A 23,812-nucleotide genomic window follows, 5' to 3' on the forward strand; every position below is an offset into this window, starting at 1 on the left:
TTTTTCCATCTCAGTTCAACTTACCTGTTTTTTCTCTATGATCACCTCCTATATTTTCCCCTGCCATGTCATTAATCCACAAAATATCCCAAAACAAGGTATTTTTTTTTAATTTCCCTTCCCTGTTGTTGCATGTAACACTTCTTTCTCATCTTTATCAAGTATTCAAAAATCAAGGTTGTTACTTAGGAACTGCCTTTTCCACTGTCATTTCTTATACTCCCTGCATTTTATTTCTTCACTTCCTTCAAGATAAAAGAATATGATCATCCTGTGAGCCACTGCTTAGTACTCTTAAAGTCTACTAATGGAACTTCAATAAGAGAGTAGCTTTTGGCAATAGCATATGTGGCCAAGCACTTCTATCCAGTCCAGGGGTTGATAAAGTAAGCTACACAGGAATAGAAGCACAGGTGCAAACCTTACCAGAAAAAGGATTATCTCCTTCTTCATCACTCCCGGCATCTTCCTCATCATCTTCTCCTTCAGACATAAGCAAATCCTCATACAGGACACTGGCTTGAGGCTGTTGCACAGTTCCTTCCTCTTCATCTGCAAGTTCAACATCTGCATCTTCGCCTTCCTGAGTAAGACCAGTTAGGAGTTAAAGTCCCACCAACTGATAGAGTAGGGAGCCGGAAGCCATTACCAGTGCCGCCACCCTCTGCTGCCTCACAAGAAATTAAAAATTTTGGTGGACAGACTTGTTTAGCTGGTGCCAAAGATTAAAGTCCTCATTATGGAGACCCTATGATACCACCTTGGGATTTGGCCTGCCCTGTTCTGTTGGGGATCCTATCATAATGGTATTATGTAACCATAAGCTTCTGTAAGTACACTACCTGGGGTTGGAGTCTTAGGTTTCCCATATTCCACTTCCTCATTATACTTTTCATTATCTACATGAGAGTCTTCCTACCCACATCTGAGCAAGGAACACAAAAAGCACATCATTGAGGGACATGACTGAAGGAGTGAATAACCAAGGACTCTCACTGAGGTACAGCAAACATTCTTCCTTGATATCCCAGCCAACATCACAGCTAGCGGAGGCTGTTTATACCGTTCCAGGCATATGCATTATCAGCCTTTCATTCCTTGTGAATCATGTGTAGCATACAACAATCCCAAAGACCAGGTAGGTCCTTGGTCTAGTCTTACTCTATCATCACAAGGAAACTCTTTTCTTTCTAACCCAAACTTTCCTTAGCTTATGTTGGTGAAAAACAGAAAAACCCTTCTGGATTTTACACTCCCAGCGGAATCCTGACCGAGAGCAGTTAATAGTATTTCTGACTTTGGATCAGGAGTAATTTCTGGTACCTCTAGAAAATGCCAATTTAAAAAAATTAATTTCATAAATAAATTTAATTTATATATAGTAAAGTAGCAAAGTAAAGTAACAGTAAAGTACAATAAAGTAGCAGTAAGGTAGGCAATTGTGCCTCAATGCAGTTGGTCTTTCTAGTCACCAGTCAGGTTGCTTTGATGCCTCATATACTTTTCACACTTGTGCCATCCCTTAAGTTATGCTGTACCTGACTCTGCTCATGGGGGCAGATAGAAGACTATGATCGTTACGTGATCAACCAACATTTTACCTTGAAATATTTCTAAGTCTTCATTCCCAGACTAAGGGGCTCAATCATCCTTAACACACACTTATATCACCATAACCACTTCCCAACCTCCCATCCCAAAGTATACTACTACCAATTTCACAAAGAGAGAAAGAACATCCTACCCGTGTCACCTGTTTCTCTGGGGTGGCAGTAGGAATATCCAGGACAGACATATTGCTCTCATCTTGAAATACAGAGGCATCTCGAGACATACTGAGGGATGTGTTGGTATCATACAAATCAGGAGGCTGTGGTACAAATAATACAACTTAGCTTCTATTTAGGAGAGTAGGAAACAGAGAACTCCCTTTCAGAGCATTCACTGCAGAAAAGGGTCATGCAGAGCAATCTATCTGAAGAAAAAACATAGTTTGATGGTTTTATGGACAGGTTTTTGGGAATTTTACAAATGTTGCTCATTCTAGCAGAGAGTCATCTGATGTATATGGTCAAAGCCTGAAGCAGGAAATCAATGAAGCTATGGGACAATTCTTTGTTCTAACAATCTTTTGGTCAATAACCTAGTTTCTGCTAAGCCTTGTCTTACTGTTTTTAGACCCAAGACTTCATACCAGCACCACTTTGATTGGCTTAGTGATATTTACTAGGAAATGGGATTGCTGTAACAAGAACAAGGTAATGGGTTAATAGCTTATGAGCTCATCAGAGGACAGTATGAGGCAAAAATGGCTGTGGTAAAAAAAACAAAACAAAACATGGATTTTGGAATAAACTGTCCTGGGTTTGAGTTCTGGCTCCACCACTTCTTGAGTAACTAACAAATTTCTTAATCTCTCTAAACCTTGGTTTCCTCAACTGTAAAACACAGATGATAATATCTACCTCACAAAGTTATTGGGAGAATTAAAGAGATATGTTTAAGGGGGCCACCTTAGTGGCATAAGGGTTAAGTCAGTGCTATCACCACAACGGCCTGGGTTTTATACCCCTACCCAGGGAGCTGCACCCACATATGGTGCAGCAGACATTCCTGTGTCGCCCACTGCTCCCCTCAGCAGTGTATTTCAGTGGATCTGTCTGTTCTGCTCCCCACTTCGTCTCTGGTGAATCCTCTCACCCCCCTTGTACTTCTGGCCTACACCCTAATTTTTCTACACAAAAATAAATAAAATCTTTAAAAAAGAAAAGGAAAAATAGCAAGCTTGCTGAGAGTAGAAATATGCAGCTAATAAAAAGAAAATGTTTCCCCGAAAAGACATCCTACTGAATGGGAAAAAAATATTTGCTCTTATACATCTGACAAGGAGCTAATGCCAGGATCTACAAAGAACTCACACAACTCAAAAAAAAAAAAAATCAAAAATGGGCAGAAGAACTAAATAAATACTTCTCCAAAGAAGACATACAGATGGTCAACATGAAAAAATGTTCATCATCACTTATCAGGGAAATGCAAATTAAAACCATAATGCAATACCATCTCATACCTTTGAGAACTGCCCCTATCAAAGACTAGAAACAAATGCTGGCAAGAGTGTGAAGAAAAATGAACCCTCATACACTGCTGGGAATGTCGACTGGTCCAGTCCCTACAGAAATTAATATTGAGGTTTCTCAAAATATTAAAAACAGATCTATCATATAATCCAACAATTCTATTCCTAGATATCTATCCAAAGACTGTAAAAAACACTAATTAGAAGAGATATATGGACTCCTATTTTCACTGCAGCACTATTTACAATAGCCAAGCTATGAAAACAACCTTGCCCAACAGGAGTGGACTAAGAAGACATGGTATAAACATACTATGGAATATTACTTAGCTACAAAAAGGATGAAATTTTGACACCTGCAACAATACAGATGGAACTGGAGGAGATTATGCTAAGTGAAGTAAGTCATAAGGAGAAGTCAAATACCAGATGGTTCAAGCATATGTGGAATACAGAAAAACAAAAAGGGCCAAATAAGATCAAATCAAAAACAAATTCTAGAAATCTGACTGTAAAATTGAGGTTATCAGAGGGGGAAGAGGAATGTTCAGAGCAAAAGGAGGAAGGGAGCCCAATGGGCTATGATAGAGGGCTATGGGTAACCTGGTGATGGATGTGGTGTGGTAACATACATCTGAAGAATTATGAACCTGTACCTCTGAATCGTATAGTGTTGTTAACCAATGTTATCTCAAAAAAAGGTTATGTTTTCAAAGACTATTTAATGAAAGAATTTGCTGATGATATAATGAAGTGAAAAGAAGACACAAACTGTATTGACCAATCTCACTTTAAAATTGTCTAGGTGGATGGACATTTGGTGGTAGGTGTGGTGAGAAAATGTAATCTTGATCCCTATATAGCATTGCAAACTAATGTTACCTAGAAAAAGAGGTATCTATAAATATGCATGAGCACACACACACATCACACATTTTGAAACAACCAAAATGCTTACAGTGGGAGGTTCTTTGAATGGTGAACTTGATTTTAGGTAATTTATTTCTTTATATTTTCCAATTTTCCCCAATGACCATGTTACTTTTATCAATAAAAACTCACATGTGTGTTACCTTGCTTTTTTTTAAGCAAATGGGCAAGGCTGATTGAGACGAGAGCTTGGAGAAAGAAAGGCCAAATAGAATCCAAAGCATCACAGAGCAGATAAACTAATTGTGGAACAGAGGAGAAAATCAGAAAATGAAAGACTATGTAGGGAACTGCAAGGTGAACAGTTTCAGATAAATTGTTAAACTGAATTATGATGTAATACAAGCTAGATGGAAATAAAGTATGATTACTGTTATGCTGCAACCAGAATTGTACTATGATAAGTTAAACTTACACAAATACTCTCTAATCACATTTGGATTTGACAATAGTAAGGTTAAGGATGGTCAGGCACTTACATCTTCTTCACAGTAAGAGGTAGTAAAATTGGACTTACTATTTAAAATGAAGGAAGGGGATGAGAGGGTGAACTAGAATTAACAAAGAGGTACTATCTACATGCTTCTCTTCATAGAAGACACCCTCTAACTGCACCAAACAGTAGCTAATGCTCAGGAGAGAGAACAATTGCCAGTTTTTCTCAATCGTTTAAGATCATATGGGAGGAGGAGGAAGAAAGAAAAGATGAGTTTGGGCCTAAGGCTTTGACTCACCAAAGGACTAGGCTTCGGCTGTCATAGACTAGAGAAAACCATGTACCACTCAGTGGCTAGGTTCTCCTGGGGAATGAGGGCTAAAACCCAGACTCTGACTTACCAGAAATGGCCTTGTGGGAGCTGTGGGCCTATTAGCAAATAGGACCTTCCTGGGTAATATCACTCACCCAAGTACCCCCTATCCCAACCCAATTTGTCCACACTCTTGTTCTGGGCCTGGAAGAAGTATCTTAGGGTTCTTATATATTTGGCCCCTCAGAAATCTACGTTTTGGGACAAAGGCGAAAGTAAAAGATAGATAGGGAGAGTGCATGAATGAGAAACAGCAATAACTTAACAGAGATCACATTATCAATTCAGAACGAAACCTAAGTAGAATGAAAAAAAATAATTTCCTGTGGGGATTAGGAGAATTTTGCTCTAAAATATTTGCTTGAATTCGATAGCACCTATGAGGACTCTGTAGACAATTTTCATACAGACAAGAAAACATTTACTGAACATCTATGTGCCAGGAAAAATGAACTCATCAAATGTCCACAACAATCTTAAAAAGCTCATTTTAGAGAAAAGGAAACTGAGTTAGAGAGGTTAAGTTGTATTTCCAGGTTCACAAAGCCATATATCAGCAGAGTTAAGATTCAAACCCAGGCCTATTTTATACCAAACTTCAAGTACTTTCCACTTTGCCATAGTGCCTCCAGTACAGAAACCAAAAACACCAGCTAAATTCTAGTAAGTCCTATTCTTCAAATATGCCCGCCTTCTAAGAGTATAACAGAAATGAAATACACTTAGCATTCAACAGAAAGAAAAAAATTCTTATTCATCTGCTCACCAGTCTTTTACCATGTAAAGTTAAGATTGTAAGTATTATCTGTCGTGTCAATCCAGGAAAATGGGTGACACCTGAGTTACAATGTAATCTCTCTTTAAGGAACGAATAACCAGGTATCTATAAGGCACGGGAACAATGTGGCCCATGTTTGTAGCTGTGAAGTCTATACTCCAGGGAAGTCCTATAGCCTCAATTCATGGACAAGGGAGTACCAGAGATTCAGAGGATGCCTTTGGCCATAGCAGTCAGAAATCTAGTATTCCCAAATATTGACTAAACAACTAAGACCCCATTCCACTCATTCATCCCACACCTGCCTCTTCTGAATTCAACAAGGCCACCAAGACCCACTGGTCCTCACTCACCTTAGCCTTTGAGAAGACAAGAAAGCACACGAAAGGCATATGAAGAGGAAGGACAGAGAAGAAGGGTATCTCAGTAAACACATCTGTTAACATGCTCCCAATTTCCCAAACCAATTAAAAAACTGTTAAGAGTTTTCTAGTCCTCAGACTTACCTGAGGTGTGTAGGGCCCTGGGGTCATTGGATCCAAGCTTTCTAATTCTGCTTCCTCCAAAGCTGCTTCTTTAGCTGTACAAATATCCTTCTCAAGTTGAGTCAAATGCTCATCATACTGAGAAATAAATTTAGTGAATTCATTCACTGGTGATAAAAAAATAAATAAAGCAGACAGAAACTCGTGTCTTTGTGGAGTTTCTATTCTAGTGGCAGGGCACAAATAATTATAATAAACAATTACATAGCTGGTTAAAAAGTTAGTACTAGGTAGGAAAGTAAAGCAGAGAGGATATAAAAGATGTGTGGTGAGGTAGAGATGGGATATACTACATTTTAAAATAGGACAAGCAGGGAAGGCCTCTTCACCCAAGGGAATATAGGGTTTCCAGAAAGCTGGTCCCAAAGGGACCTCCTCTTTATCACCTACCTCAGTCAATGTCTGGTAACAGACATTCACAATCTCCTGAGCAGTCTTAGTATACTGACTTTCAGGCCCTATAAAATGAAAAACAGGATATGTTACTACCTTTGTAGACTTCAATTCCAGAATTTTATGTTCTGGTGCCACAGCAGTGGTGTCCCATTATGCTAAGCCCAAGAGATCATGTTTCAGCTTTAACTTGAGCGCTTGCTCTCCTTTTGGGAAGTGGAAAAATTCAAATAGTCAAATATATACAAAAACAGAGACACTAATATAATGAACTCCCATATACCCAATTACCCACATTCAATTACTATAAACACATGGCCAATCATGTTTCATTTAAACTTCAACTTTCACTCTTCCCAAATTACTTTGAAACAAATTTCCACACCCTATCATTTCATGCATATATGGTTCAGTATGTGTCTTTAAGGACTCAAAAAATAACCACTTATGATACTATACAAACCCAAAATGAACCTTAGTAATATAAGCTATGGGCTTTGTGTGAAATTATGTGTCAATGTAGGTTCACTGATTGTAACAAATGTACCACCCTGCTGGGGGATGACGATAATGGTGGAGAGAGGGCTACGCATGTGTCTCCACACAGAGTATATGGGAATTCTCTGCACCGCCACTCAATTTTGTTGTGAACCTAAAACTGCTCTGAAAAATAAAATCTATAAAAAAACAACTATTACAGCTAAAATAATTAACAATAATTCTTTAAAATACTGTCAGTCAACATTCAAAATTGTTCAGTTGCTTCATAATTTTTTTCTTACATTTAGTTTCTTTGAACCATAATCTAAATAAGGCCAACACATTAAATTTAGCTGATATCTCTTTAGGATACTTTTACCCATTAGTTGGTTCTTAACTATACAGTTGCCCATATGGCCTAGTTAACAAGTTGCAAACTAGTGGCCTGCAGGTCAATCTAGACCACATAAAAAGTGAGTTCAGTTTGTGATAATGCAAAACCCCAAATGTCTGGCTTCTCTTAAAAAATTAAAAGATGTGACAAGCATTTCCATAAGACACAAATGCACTGGAGCTAAGTAGTAGCTTCCCCTTTTACATAAGGTGACTGTGTTCTCTAGGTTACTCTAGTCCTACCAGATCTGCTTAACTTATTTATATCTGGATCCTGAAGGTTTCTGAGTTTTTAATCTCTCCTTAAGTGCCTTACTACATTGATATACTGTTCACTGACCCATTCATTCGTAAAACATCTGGGTATCGTCTATGTGCCAAACAAGACACAGAGATGAATAAGATATAGACCATATCCCTCAAGAAGTTTACAGCTTTACTAAAAGTTAGTTTACTGAAAAGAAATAGGGCAATACAGTGCAATAAAGAAGAAAAAAACATAATATATATAATGTTTATTATAAATAAACATAATATACAAAAAAATAATACACAAAAAAACATGCATACATAATATACACTGAGAAAGAAGTGCCAATTCTGGGAGGTAAGAGGGAAAAAAGGCTTAGGAAAGGCAGCACAGAAGAGTTGGTCCCTAAATATGAAAAAAGAAGTCTCCTTCAGGTGAAACCTCTCACAAGTGTAGGCCATCTATTTTTTAAAAGATGTAAAAGAAAGTTTTGTCCTCATGTAAGCTGACATAATACAAACAAAAACCAGAAAGAAAAGCTGACCATCGAGACATTTAGAACACATTAAAATTGTGAGCCGGCTCACAATTGTGAGCCGGCTCACAAGAATTGTTTGAGTGATAAGACTACAGCTCAAGTTTCTAGGGTTCTAATCTCTTAAGGCCACTAATAGGTTGGTCCTTGGGATACTGATACAGATAGACTACAAAAGTTATCAGGCAAGATTTCATATTGACAGTAACACATGACAAAGAACAAACTACTTATAGGTTATAGGTCTACTAAACTGAGTCAGTAGAAGGTCAGTTTCCTACAGTTTACTGGCTCTTCCAACTACAGGGACTTGCCTCATCATTAAATGTCCAGCCTATAGGTTAAGAATTGAGCCCTTACTCTACACTTCAGTTTCAAAACCTGATATAAACCTCTCAACATTTCAATGCTCTTCATTTATAATAGAGGGACAAGTTGGTTTCACACAGTCACAAAGTTTTTTCTCTTACTTTAATTCATTTTGAAGCACCTTCCCTCCTCATTTTTTCTTTTTTTCTTTTTTAAAGAATTATTCCTTTACTGTGAGATTTTTCAGTTTATTTTGTATAGAAGAACTGGGGTGTAGGCCAGAGGTATGGGGGGGGTGAGAGGATTCACCAGAAACAGAATGGGGAGCAGAACAGGCAGATCTACTGAAATACACTGCTAAGGGGAGCAGTGGGCGAAACAGGAGAGGTCTGCTGCACCATGTGGGTTAACTCCCTGGCTGGGGATTGAACACAGGTCATAGAGATGGGCCATTGCAGTGTTAGCACTGATACTTAACCCCTAGGCAACCAGGAAGGCCCCCTCCTCATTTTTTTTGTAACACAGAACTCTAAGGGAATAAACATTAACTCATATAACTCAATAGCAAAAAATCAATCTCATTAAAATATGGGCAAAAGATGTGAATGGACATTTTTCTAAAAACACACAGATGGTCAGCATGTACATGAAAAGATATTCAATATCACTAATCACCAGGGTAATGTAAATCAAAACCACAATGAGATATCACCCCACACATTAGAATGGCTTTATTTAAAAGACAACAAATAAGGGGCAAGATGGCCGTGCCCAGAGTGGAAGCCAAGGTGTGACACTGAACACTCCATGCCTGCGGGTGTGGGGAGGCATGGCCTCCCCCTGGGCCAACACCTCTGCTGGTTGCTCTGTACTTTCACCTTAAAGCTTTGCCAGGCAGAGGCTCCCGTGCAGGAGGAGAAGCTGTCAGTGAGCACCTAAAATTTGCCATGTTGGCTGGCAGAGGAGTTTGTGGTGGCAGAAGAATGTGCTGTGTGTTTGTTTCCAGGTTAAAACTACCCGAATGTGGCTCTATAGGGTATGTGGAGAAAAATCACATGCAGTTCATCTAAGAGGAATGAGTTCAAAAGCTGCTGCTCAGCTCTGATGGAACATTTATTCTGAAAATTCGAAGGGGCTGTCGTGGGTGTGGCCTTGGTCTTTGCTTGCCTTTTCATCATTTGTCAGTGACAGCGGGACAGAAAGGCTCTGGAAAAGGTCCAGAAGCAAATCGAATACATATAGCTACCTTCTGCCTTTTTATATGGGTCTTAAGAGACTGCACCTCAGATAAAGTAGATTGGAGTGACTTATGCCTCTAGTTCTTTGGGACCTTGTAGAGGCACTCCCTCTCTCCCATCTTCCTCGCTGAGATCATTGATGAGCAGAATAAAAAGAATAAAATAACCTCCTTCCCTACTGTAATTTACTGGATATCAGTTTACCAAGTACCTATCTTTTCCCTTTTCTACCTATTAAAAACTTCTGAGACACTCACAGCAGGAATTTAGAAAAACTAAACAAGGGACCAGGAAAAAGACTAATTATAATAAAGAAAAATTCAAAATCAACAAGCAACCATAAACCAGAGACACACTAACGGGGCAGGACGAGTAAAGGAGAGGAGGAATTAGGGCCAAAATAAAGGGGGGTGGGTATTGTACGGAGAATATAACCAAAATGAAAATGCACACACTGTGCAAAAATGAAAGATGTAAGAATTATACAAAATAAAATATAAAAAAATAAAACTTCTGAGATCTAATAATTCCAGTAAAGAAGTTTATTTCTCAGCCAAAACTTGTTTTCCCTCAACCCTATTACTAAAGAAGAAATAAAATCACAGAGACATAACCAAAAAAAATAAAAGACAAGAAATAACAAATATGGCAAGATGTGGAGAAAATGCAACCCTTGTGCACTGTAGATGGGAAAGCAAATTGATGAGTCACTAAAGGAGACAGTATGGAGGTTCCTCAAAAAATTAAAATATGATCCAGTAATCCCACTTCCAGGTATGCATCCAAAGAATATGAAACACTAATTCAGAAAGATATATGCACTGTCATGGTCACTGCAGCATTACTTACAATAGCCAAGATATAGAAACAACCTAAATGCTCACTGAAGAATGAACAGATAAAGAAAATGTCACACACACACACACACACACACATTCAGCCATAAAACATAATGAAATCCTGCTATTTGAGACAATATGGATGGACCTTGAGGGCATTAATGCTAAGTGAAATAAGTCAGACAGAGAAAAGACAAATACCATAAGATCTCACTTACATAAGTCATCTTTAAAAAAGAAAAAAAAAGCTCATAGATACAGAGAACAGATTGGTGGTTGCAAGACACAAGGTATGGAGAGTGGGCAAAGCAGGTGAAGTAGGGTCAGAGGCACACTTCTAGTTATAGAATAGTCATGGGGATGTAATATACAGAATGGTGACTACAGTTAACACTGTACTGCATATCTGAAAGTTGCTCAGAAAGCTCTTTAAAGTTTTCATCACTAGAAAAAGACTTTATAACTATATAGCTGATCCTCACATAATATTGTCTAGTTCAATACTACTTCGATAAAATGTTGAACAAAATCCTGTTATTTGATGATGTTATGAGGACCTACTTTCATTTTATCAATACACTGTTTCACTTAAAGTTACAGTTAAGTGAGGACTTACTATATATGGTGACAGACAGTAACTAGACTTAATGCGATCATTTTGCAATATTTACAAATACAAAATCATTATAGTATATACCTAAAACTAAAATACATTTATTTACACAGATAATATACTTGCCTATGTGTTTTGATTACTGGCCATTTATGTCTGCTCTTAGTTTTTGGCAATCCATGTTCAAGAGTTACAAGGGATTCTGCTATTTAACTGTGTTACTCCACTACATGTAAAGCAGCATTGAAATACTTTTAATGAAAGATGGGGATGGAGGTGGCAAACCACTGTTACCACCACCCAAAAAGGATAATACTCAGATACTTTTTATCCCTTACTATACCAGGGATTCTTGAATAGGGTGATAATGAGAAAAGATTCATGAACATCCTGAAGGTAAACATAATTCTATGTGTAATATATATTTTTCTGGGTAGAAGAGCCAAGTTTTTTCATCTGTCTCTCAAAGGAGTCCATAACCACTCACCTCCATAAAACTAAAAATACTGCTCTCTATTCTGCAGCAATCAGGAACTTACTAAAAGTAGGATGAACAGTGTTAGGTTTCACAGCCTAGGAAAAAAAGAGGAGACCAGCAAAGAGATATACAAAAATAGCAGGGTCTCTGTGAGAGCAATAAAAGCGCTAGGGCTATTGTGGGGGGAAAAAAGATCAGGCAGAAACCGGGTGCTGATTTCCCAGTCCCTAAAGGGTCACTAGACAGAAAATTATAATTAGTTTTTAAAGAGTAATTTCCAGAATGACTAAAAAGTAAATATGAGATGAGGCTACCTGTGAATTATCAGTGTGCCCAGTAGAATAAGCTACTCATTAATTAAAAAAAAGAAATGCGGGGGCCTCCCTGGTGGCGCAAGGGGTTAAGATGCAACCTATGAAGTTATCTGCAGCCACTGCAGCACGAGTTCAATCCCCCGGCCCGCCAGGGAGCAACCCATATGGTGCAGCAGACCTCTCCTGACTCGCCCTCGCCTGCTGTTCCCCTCTGCAGTGTACGTCAGTCAATCTGCCTGTTCTGTTTCCCACTCTGTCTCTGGTGAATCCTCTCACCCCACCCCCCACCCAACCTCTGGCCTGTAACCCAGCTCTTGCACGCATAAATAAATAAATATTAAAAAAAAAAAGAAATGTTTTTTTTCCTGAATATATTTTGCTTTCTCCTCCTCTCATTAAATCATGGCAAAGAAACTACAAAAGTCTCATCAGAGAAATATACTAACTTATACTTTGCATCACTTCAAATAAGCCTACAGAAACGTAAAATCCAAATGCCCCTAAACAGTGGTAATTCCAATGACAAATTTGAAAAGCTGATATTTCAATGAAATCAAGATAACTCCTCCTATTGTTTCTAAATTAATTTACCTCTTTAGTGATGTGAGGAGAAGGAAAGTTAAAAACTTCATGGTCCTAGTCAGAGAGGCTAATCAAGTGTTAGTATTCAAAAGATTTCAGAAAAAAAAATGCCAGATAAGTTGGTCTGGCATAACCAAGGTGAGAAGGTAGTTTCTGAACCTGCTAGGCTCACATTTCCTTTGAGGACCTTTCCACAAATACTAGAAATAACCTTCCTCTTAAGAAAATGCACTCTGCCAAAATAAGCATAAATTCCTTTTTGACAGTGAATGATACAAGGAATGTGCATGTATTCCAATGTGAATCAGTAAAATTAAAAAATAAAATCTCAGTAGCACTAGGAAGCTTTTGGAAAAAATAGTCAGTGTCAGGGGGCCTCCCTGGTGGTGCAGGGATTAAAGTTTCAGTGCTATCAAGTTATTGACAGCCACTGAAGCATGTATTTGATCCCAGGCCAGGGAGCTAACACAAATGGCGCAGCAGACCTCTCCTGTCTCACCCGCTGCTCCCCTCAGCAGTGTATTTCAGTAGATCTGCCTGTTCTGCAACCCACTCTGTCTCTGGTGAATCCTCTCACCACCACTGCACCTCTGACCTAGACACCATTCTTGTATGCATAAATAAAAATAATTTTTTTAGAAACAGAAAAAAATCAGTGCCAGATTAAAAAATAAAAAAATATCTGCATACTGAAATCTTAAAAGGAAATAGAAATACTAAATTCAACTATGCATACTTCACAGATCCCAAAGAGATGAGCTTAGGTACCCTCAATTCTCTTAGATATTTTATCTCAAACTAGGTCTAGAAAGGTGAAAAGAGAAGTGAATCTAATCTTTCAGGCAGTAGGTAGGTTCTTCACATGTAATATGTGAATCAAATGCAAATTAAGGTATTTAGTTTTCAAGACAAAAGGTTTGATTCATCAAACTCTGAACGGACTAGAAACTCAAGCAGCTAGAAACTATCCAGAGAGGATCTGGGGTTATAAATCTCACTGGGCAAGGGTAGGATTTATGTTCAGGACCTATCTGATACAGTCCCTCAAAACCTGAAAATGTTTCTTTTTTCCCAAATGAACCACTATTCTATTTAGTAACTTTATATATAGTCTTGGCTAAATACTCATTGGCTAAACATCTCCTTATCTCTACAATAGTTAGAAAAATAACAATATGAATACCTCCAAACAATTTTTCCTACAGAATAAAACTTATAACAAGGCTTGACTCTTCATTTTGTCTTAAAGATTTACTTTTTAAATTTATTTTTGCATAGAAGAACTGGGGTGTAGGCCAGAGGTGTGTGTGTGGGGGTAGAAGATTCACCAGAGACAAAGTGGGGAGCAAAACAGGCAAATCTGCTGAAATACACTGCAAAGGGGAGCAGCAGGCAAGACAGGAGAGGTCTGCTGTGCCACATGTGGTTTAGCTCCCCGGCCAAGGATAGAACTCATACTGCAGTGGCTGGCAACAGCTTAATAGCACTGAGACTTTAATCCCTGTACCACCAGGGAGGCCTTGACTCTTCATTTTTAAGTATGTACTATGAGCCAGCTACAGTGCCAGAATCTTGTGTGCAAAGATGAAAAATAAAAAAAACAAAACAGAACAACAGATCCTTGGCCTTGATGCCCTTCATGACCTCATGGAAAATACACACATGCAAATTAAAAATATCAATAAGTGACTGTAGAAAAAGAAGCAACTATGTCAGAAAATGTGTTAAGGAACACTTCATTTAAATTATTCTCATTAAGTCAACAGTGACATGCTAACTGTCAAATCCAGTGAACATTTTTTAGACTTGACCCTAGAAGAACTATTATATTTGTAACTGACATTCACTTTATATTCAAATGCTGTGGCTTCTATAACACCTTTCTTTCCTGATGCTGTATCTCCATCTTTGACCTTTCATTTATTTGATAATTACCAAGTGTCTACTATGTGACAATCATTATCCTAAGTACTAAGAATATAAGACAGACACAGTTCCTACCCTCATGAAGCTTACAACAATCATTAGATTCAGGTCACTACAATTGTGTCTACTTTTCTTTTTATACTCTGCCCAAATCTAAGTGATACTAACTATAATGGCTTACAAAGAGCAAACATGGGGAAAGTTAACATGATTTAATTCCTTTATGGTAAGGTTTTGTTTTATCTCTCTTGGCACCACAGACTTGTTTTGAAAATACACTATAGAAACTGCAGTGCTGAAAGCTTGTTTTCCTGTGTCTCCTTTATTTTAATAAATAATCCATTTTCCCAAGTGACTTTTTTAAAATGTGGCCTTTGTTGTAGACTTAGCATTTCTGATGTTTATTTGCTTACTGATATATTATACTACCTCACTCACCACAGGTACAGGACCTTTTTCTCTATTTTATTTTATATATTTTTTACATCATTCTTCATTTTTTTTACAATGTATGCTTTCTCATCTCGGTTATAGTCCTCATGAAATACCCACCACCAATTCACCCATGTACCATCACCATAGTCCCATGTGCTCTTCCCACCTGTTTTGATCCTACTCCCTTCTCCCCTGCTGCAGAATGTCTCTGGTTTATAGTTGCCTGTTGATTTTGATTTTTACCTTATTATAATTACTATTTTTTTTCCTGATCCCTTATTTGGACACTCTACATTCCTCCCATAAGTGAAACCATCCAGTATTTTTCTTTCTGGCTTACTCCACTGAACATGATCCCTTCTAGATCCATCCATGTTGCTGCAAATTACATAAGTTTATCTTTTTTGATTGCTGAGTAATATTCCATTGTGTAATATATACATCTTCTTGATCCCGTACCCCTATGTTTATTGCAGCACTATTTACAATAGGTAAGCTAAGGTACAGGACTTTCAATGAGATGCTGCTAATGCCAGATTGCTATATCACTATCTACTAGCACAATACAGTACTATAAGAAAAGAGGGTTAATAAGTTACGGTTATCATAAGCCTATTTCCTTTCAAATTTAAGGAAAACTTGAGCAATAAAGTAATATTTTCATTGAAATGAAATGTCAAATGACAACACTGGGCAATCTCCCTCTACTTCAGCTAGAGTATTTTTAAAAACAAAATGGAAATAGTTTTATCCCCCAGACACATTCATGATGACATTCATCTGTTTTGCTCTTTGAGTCACATAGGATGAATGTGATAAAGAAAAATACATACAATTTGTCTAAACAGATTTTACTAAAACAAGATCACTTACATACTCATATAATGAAAAATTGTCCATAACACACTGTCAGATGAAAAAAGAAAATATAAAGTGGAAGGTAAATACATGATTTCATTTGTGAAAAAAGAAAATATACACGGTATATTTAGAAAAGGTTCAGAATGTTACATACCAACCTGACACTGGCTACTCTGGAGAATGGGATGGGAAGAGGGCTAAGATAGGGAGATTTTCCCTTTTTACTTTTACAATTCTATATGGTTTGCTTTAAAAAAAAAAAAAAGATTTATTTATTTATTTATGCATACAAGAGCTGGGGTATAGGCCAGAGGTATGGGGGGGTGGAGGGTGAGAGGAGTCACCAGAGACAGAGCAGGGAACAGAACAGGCAGATTGACTGAGGGGAGCAGCAGGCGAGTCAGGAGAGGTCTGCTGTGCCATGAGGGCTGCTCCTTGGCTGGCTGTGGATCAAACTCATGCTGCAGTGGCTGTGGACAGCCCCATAGGTTGCATCTTAACCCCTTGCGCCACCGGGGAGGTCCTGATTTGCTTTTTGTTCTAATGAACATGTGGGTTTTCATAAATTTGGTCTGTTACAATACTTGATTTTTACAGAAATAATTTAACTGTCAAAGATTTAAAAATACTGATTAATTCCCAGTGTTGGAGAGGGTACAGGGAAACAGGTATTCTCCTTCACTGTTACTTATACTATAAACATACACAACATATTTTAGAGCACCATTTCAGGACATCTATCAAAATTTCCTAAAGAGGGTCTCCCTGGTGGCGCAGCGGGTTGAGTGCTGTGCTGTGAAGCTGTCTGCAGCCTCCGCAGCGCTGGTTTGATTCCCGGCCGGCCAGGGTGAATCCCACATGGCGAGGCAGACCTCTCCTGTCTTGCCTGCTGCTCTCCTCAGTGGTGCCTTCGGTCTGTCTGCCTGTCCTGCTCCCCAGACTATCTCTGGTGAATCCTCTCACCCTCGCGCAACTGCCTGTACCCCAGCTCTTGTATAAATAAAAATAAATCTTTAAAAAGATATTTAAAAATTTTCCTAAAGAAATGCTCCCATGAAGCAGGGCAGTGGCTATGGAATCCGCTAAGGAGTATGTAACAACTCACCTCCCCCATCAACTAGGCCCGAAAATGGATGGCGCTGGAAAGTCTGGCCCATATCCGGCCGTTGCTGGCAGTTGGAAGTACACACACCAAGAGAGGGGATGGAAGTGCGGAGGGCAGGTTTTTTTTTTCTTCCTTCCTCCCTGCCCCCTAGTTTTTGCACTCCATACAACTGATAAAGGACTAAGCATAAAGATCTACAAACAAAAAGAAAGTAAATAATCCAGTCCAAAAGTGGGCACAAGAGGGCCTCCCTGGTGGCGCAAGGGGTTAAGTGTCACACTATGAAGCTAGCCACAGCCACTGCAGCACAAGTTCGATCCCCAGCCAGGGAGCTAACCCACATGGCACAGGAGATCTCTCTGGTCTCACCCGCTGCTCCCGTCAGCAGTGTATTTCAGTAGATCTGCTTGTTCTGTTTGTCTCTGGTGAATCCTCTCACCTCCCACACCTCTGGTCTGTACCCCAGTTCTTGAACACATAAATAAATAAATCTTAAAAAAAAAAAAAAAAAGTGGGCACAAGAGCTAAAAAGACACTTCTCTAAAGAGGAAATGCAAATGGCCAATAGGCATATCAAAAAATGTTCACGGCCTCCCTGGTGGCACAAGGGGTTAAGACACAACCTATGATGCTATCTGCAGCCACTGTAGCATGAGTTCGATCCCTGGCCAGGGAGATATCCACATGGCATGGCAGACCTCTGTCTCACCCATTGCTCTCCTCAGCAGTATATTTCAGTCAATCTGCCCGTTCTGTTCCCCACTTTATCTCTGGTGAATCTTCTCACGCCCCCCCCCCACACACACCTCTGGCTTGTACCCCAGTTCTTGTATGCATAAATACATCTTAAAAAAATGTTCAACATCGGGCCTCCTCTGGTGGCGCAGTGGTTGAGCACTGGGCTGCGAAGCTGCCGGCAGTCTCTGCAGCGCCAGTTCTATCCCCGGCTGCTGTCGAGGGTCCCACAGGGTGCGGCAGACCAGTCCTGCCGCACCTGCTGCTCCCCTCAGCAGTGTACTTCAGTCCTTCTGCCTGTTCTGCTCCCCACTCTGGCTCTGGTGAATTCTTTCGCCCTCCCATGCCTCTGACTGTACCCAATGCTTGTGTAAATAAATAAATCTTAAAAAAAATGTTCAACATCACTTATAATCAGGGAACTACAAATCAAAATCACAATGAGATACCACCTTACACCAGTGAGAATAGCACATATTAAAAAACTCAGCAACAAATGTTGGCGAGCATGTGGAGAAAAAGGAACTCTCCTACACTGCTGGTGGGAATGCAAAATGGTCCAACCACTATGGAAAGCTGTGTGGTGGTTCCTCAAACTACTAAAAATGGAGCTACCATAGGACCCAGCAATTCCATTCCTAGGAATCTACCCATAGGACACAAACACATTAATTCAAAAGGATACCTGCACGCCTATGTTTATTACAATATTATTTATAATAGGTAAAATATGGAAACAACCCAAATGCCCCCAAATAGATGACTGGATCAAGAAGATGTGATATAGCTACATAATGGAGTACTATTCAACAATCAAAAAAGACAAACTCATGACATTCACAGTACCATGGATGGAGCTAGAAAGGATTATGCTCAGTGAAATAAGTCAGAAGAAAAAAGAAAAATATTGGATGGTTTCACTTATAGGAGAAATATAGGGGACCCAAATAAGGGATCAGGGGAAAAAATAATATCAAAAGATATTGGCAGGCAACTATAGAAACATTCAGCTGGGAAGGGTTAGGGAGAGGGATCAAAACAGGGGAGGGAAGGGCCTCCCTGGTGGCACAAGGGATAAAGACGCAGCCTATGAAGATGTCCGCAGCCACTGCTGCATGAGTTCGATCCCTGGCCAGGGAGCTCCCCACATGGCGCAGCAGACCTCCTGGCTTGCCCGCTGCTCCCCTCAGCAGTGTATTTCAATCTGCCTGTTGTTTCCCCTCTGTCTCTGGTGAATCCTCTCACGCCCCACACCTCAGGCCTGTACCCCAGTTCTTGTATGCATAAATAAATAAATTTTTCAAAAAAAAAACAGGGGAGGGAGGAGCACAAGGTACTATGGCGATGGGAATTCTCTGGGGACTACACCTGAGGAGAAAGCAAACATTGTATAAGAATGAACAATGATGTTTTATATATATCACATTAAAAAATATATGAGGGAAAAAAAGAAGAAATGCTCCCATGAGCACACAATTGTATGATAAATAAAAATAATGAAAACTACTTGCAAACCAGCATTATGTAAATACCTTAAATGCCCTTCAATAGAAAATGGTTAAATCAATCAAGATACATAGATCTATGCTACGGAATACCTTGACATTTAAAAAAAATGAGTGCTGTCTATGTACCAACATGAAGATAGGATCAGTAAAGGTGCCATTCTCCCCAAATTGATCTATAGGTTTAATTCAATCCCTTGATAATCCCGGCAAGACTTGTCTTATAGACAAGATTCTTTTAAAACTTATATAGAACGGCAAAAGAATAAGAAAACAATTTTGAAAAAGAATGAAGTGATAGAAATCTGATTATCAGACTTACTCTATGGCTATAGAATCATGATAATATACTAGACAGACACACAGATCAATGGAACAAACCCTCCCCCTGGGTATATATCCACACACTCAACTCATTTGTGACCAAGATACTCAAAGCAATTCAATGGGGGAAGGATAGTCTTCTCAACAAATGACAATGGAAGTGGGCACAGCCAAGAACAAAACAAAACAAAAACATAAACCTCAACCTAAACTTTATACCATACATAGGAGCTAATTAAAAATGGAACATGTGGGTCTCCCTGGTGGCGCAAGGGGTTAAGACACAGCCTGCGAAGCTGTCTGCAGCTTCTGCAGCGCGAGTTTGATCCCCGGTCAGCCAGGGAGCAACCCTCATGGCGCAGCAGACCTCTCCTGGCTCGCCCGCTGCTCCCCTCAGCAGTGTACTTCGGTGGATCTGCCTGTTCTGTTCCCTGCTCTGTCTCTGGTGAATCCTCTCAACCCCCACACCTCTGGCCTATACCCCAGATCTTGTATGCATAAATAAATAAATAAATCTTTTAAAAAAATGAAAATAAAAAAATGGAACATGAACTTAAATGTAAAACATTATATCTATAAACTTTTCAAGGAAAATGTAACAGGGAACATTTGTGACCTTGGGTTAAGCAAATACTTCTTAAAACTATACCAGAGGGCCTCCCCTGGTGGCGCAGTGGTTGAGCGCTGGGCTGAGAAGCTGCCTGCAGCCTCTGCAGTGCCAGTTCGATCACCGCCACGGGTGAGGGTCCTGCATGGTGCACAGTCCTCTCCTGCCGTGCCTGCTGTTCCCCTCAGCAGTGTATTTCATCAGTCTGCCTGTTCTGTTCCCCGCTCTGGCTCTGGTGAATCCTCTCACCCTCCTGTGCTTCTGACTGTACCCAGTGTTGTATAAATAAATAAATCTTTAAAAAAAAAATATACCAGAAACACACCCATAAGAGAAAAAATTGGAAAATTGGACTTCATCAAAAGTAAACATTTCTGGGCCTCCCCGGTGGCGCAACGGTTGAGCGCTGGGTGGCGAAGCTGCCCGCGGCCTCTGCAGCACCGGTTCGATCCCCAGCTGCTCCCTGGCCACCGGAGGAGGGTCCCACATGGCGTGCAGACCTCTCCTGCCGCCTGCTGCTCCCCTCAGCAGTGTACTTTGGTCCTTCTGCCAGCTCTGCTCCCTGCTCTGGCTCTGGTGAATTCTCTCACCCTCCCGCGTTTCTGACTGTACCCAGTGCATGTATAAATAAATAAATTAAAAAAAAAAATTTCCCCCCTTTTTAAAAAAAAAAAAAAAAGTAAACATTTCTATTCTTCCAAAGACATTGTTAAGACACTGTTAAAAGACACTGACTGGCAGAAAATCTTTTTAAGTCATGTCTAATAAAGGACACATACCTGGAATTTATAAAGAACCTTCAAAACTCATTAATAAGAAAACAATTAAAACTGAAGCAGAGAAATGGACAGATACATCACCAAAGAAAATAAACAGATAGCAAATAAGCACATGAAAAATGTTTTAACATCAATAGCTATTAGGGAAATGCAAAATAAAACCACAATGAAGTAGAACAGCTAAAATAAGAAGTGGTAACACTAAAGGTTGCTGAAAAACTGGATCATTCATACATTGCTGGTGTAAATGTAAAATGTTATAGGGACTCTGGAAAGGAGTATGGCAGTTTCTTACAAAACTTAACTTATATTTACCATCATACTCTTGGGCATTTATCCCAGAGATGCAAAAATTTACATTCATACAAACCCTGTACACAATGTTCACAGCAGCTTAAATCTGAATGTCTTTTAAAGAATGAATGATTGAACTCTGGTACAACGGAACACTAGCCAACAATTTTTTAAAATGACTATTGATATATACAATAATTTGGATGGATCTCAAGAGAATTATGCTCAGTAAAAAAAGTCAATCTCAAAAATACTGCATTATTCTTTATATAACATGCTCAAATGTCAAAACTAAAGACAGAGAACAGATAAGTGGTTGCCAGGCAACAAGGACAGCAGTGGGTGGGGGGGGGAGGGTGCAGATACAAAGAGGCATCAAGGGGCTCTTTTCTGGTGATAAGAATAGTTCGTATACTTGACTGGTGGTGTTTACATGATGGCATACGATTACATGAAACTATATACATATACAGAAATGAAAATAGATTTTTTTTAAAAGAAAGCACAAACTGAGTAAGATCTATAATCTAGGTAATGATAGTGTACCAATATCAGCTTTCTGTTTTGTTTTGTTTTCTTTTCTTTTGTGTGTCTGTAGAAGAACTGGGGTATAGGCCAGAAGTGGAGGAGGGGGTGAGAAAATTTACCAGAGACAAGAGCAAGAGTAGGGGGCAGAACAGGCAGATTTACTGAAATACACCGCTAAGGGGAGAAGTGGGCGAGACGGAGAGGTCTGCTGTGTCATATGTGGGTTAGCTCCCTGGCCAGGGATTGAACTCAGGCTGTAGGAGACTTAACCCCTAGGCCACCAGGGAGGCCCTCACTTTCCTGGTTTTGATACTGTACTACAGTTATATGTCACTATTGGAGGAAGTTGGGGGTGAAGGGCAAACAGAACTCTTTGTACTGTTTTTAAATTTCTCAAGACTATTTCAAAATACAAGTTTAAAAAAGTGAAATTAGTATATATTCATGAGCAAACAGGAAATTAGACAAGTGTAGAAATGGCAATTTTTACACAAAATGAAAAATTATTGATGTGTAATTATTACATATGTTTTGTACAAGTACAGAAAAAAGATGGAAGGATATATATACACACTAAATGGTTACCCCTGGAGAATGAAACTATGGGAGATAGGAGTGGGAGGGTAAGCAGAGCTTTAATTTTTAACTTTAAATATTCCTGTATTGTATGACCTTTTCATAATAAGTGATTTTTTTAGGTCTATCTGACAGGAATCTAAATGATAAGTAGAATGAGGTAACACTAGAAAGCAGGGTTATTGACCAAATAACTACTGTAATAATCTAGGCAAAATATAATGACGACTTTTGTGAGATATTAGAGGTTGAAGATTTATTTAAGGAAGAAAATCAAAATAACTTCAAAGTTTCTAATGTAGCTACTGGGTGATGCTAGCACCCCACTAAACACAGCTTTGAAACAATAAAGGAATGAATCAAGTAAAGGACAGAGGGGGTAAAGTCAGAATAGAAAAGGATAGTAAGGAGAGAGAATATGTTCAACTTGAGAAATGTTTAAAGTTACACTGGGACATCCTAGAGGAAATGATCAGCAAGTGGTTGGGAATCTAGACCTCTGCCCAGAATAGAGTGAGAGTGGTAGTAGGTGGGAAAGAGGTGGTAGCTAAAGTTAAAGGAATAGGCACAAAAACATTCCAGCAAAGGAGAGTAACTGAAAAGGAACTAAGAGGTAAGAGGAAAAGTAGAACTGAAAGTTGTTATGAAGTCAATCATAATATAGTTTTAAGGGAAGAACAGTCAATGATGTAAAATACCGGAATGAGATCAAGAAATGAAAAGTGACCACTGTATCAGGCAATTATATGATCCTGTTGATTTGGTATGTTGCAGCATAGAAGCCAGATTAAAGCTAAATGAGAGCTGGATGGCAGTCAAGGATAGAAGAGATATGTTACATATTCATAAATAAAATAAACATGCTGATCCTTGCTACAACATGGATGAACCTTGAAAACATCATGCTAAATGAATTAAGGCAGACATAAGAGGACAAATATCCTATGTACTGCATGATTCTTACATGAGGTACCCAGAATAGGCAAATATATAAACAGAAAGTAGAATAGAGATTGGAATGGGAGAACGGGGTTTTGCTGAATGGATACAGAGTTTCAGTTTGGGAGGATTAAAAAGTTCTGGAAATGGATAGTGGTGATGGTTTAACGAAACTGTGAATGTACTTAATGTCACTGAATTATACACTTTAAAAGGGTTAAAACAGTACATTTTAATGTATATTTACCACATATAAAACTGCAACTGGAAGTATGCAGTTGGGAATTCAATCTTGTACTTAAGTTGTAGTGATGGACTATACACTAATAACACACCCTCATGCTTTCTGTCTCCCATACAGGTACTGATTCAATCTCACAGCTGGTTATGAAGAGAAAGAAAAAGAATGGCAGCAAGAGGCTGAAAGATTGAGGGAGATTTTATTCTCTTCAGAGATGAGAGATAGATGCTTGACCTATCCTTGGTTCACCCTGAAGATGGATTCTTACAAACAAATTCTGGTTTAAAGAGCAGTAGAGGAATAACTTACTAGGAAATTCTTTGGGTAAAGGGATCTCAACATGAATAGTTTGGTTTTACCTACTGGTACAGACTATGTAGTTCATTTCAAAT

At 39.0% G+C, this 23,812-nt stretch overlaps 1 protein-coding gene and 1 pseudogene across 1 annotated transcript in view; one reads left to right on the forward strand and one right to left on the reverse strand.

The window, feature by feature from the left end:
• The window catches only part of TAF1 (TATA-box binding protein associated factor 1), a 103,968-nt gene that overhangs the window by 12,486 nt on the left and 67,670 nt on the right, over positions 1–23,812 (reverse strand). Inside the window, 4 exon segments of the mRNA XM_037512272.2 lie at positions 427–583; positions 1,745–1,870; positions 6,103–6,219; positions 6,532–6,599. Coding sequence (XP_037368169.1) covers positions 427–583; positions 1,745–1,870; positions 6,103–6,219; positions 6,532–6,599 — 468 coding nt within the window.
• LOC119246087 (protein JTB-like) lies at positions 9,309–9,743 on the forward strand (annotated as a pseudogene).

This window comes from Talpa occidentalis, unplaced genomic scaffold, assembly GCF_014898055.3.
Source record: "Talpa occidentalis isolate TD23 unplaced genomic scaffold, MPIMG_talOcc4v2.1 talOcc4.15, whole genome shotgun sequence".
Lineage (NCBI taxonomy): Eukaryota > Metazoa > Chordata > Mammalia > Eulipotyphla > Talpidae > Talpa > Talpa occidentalis.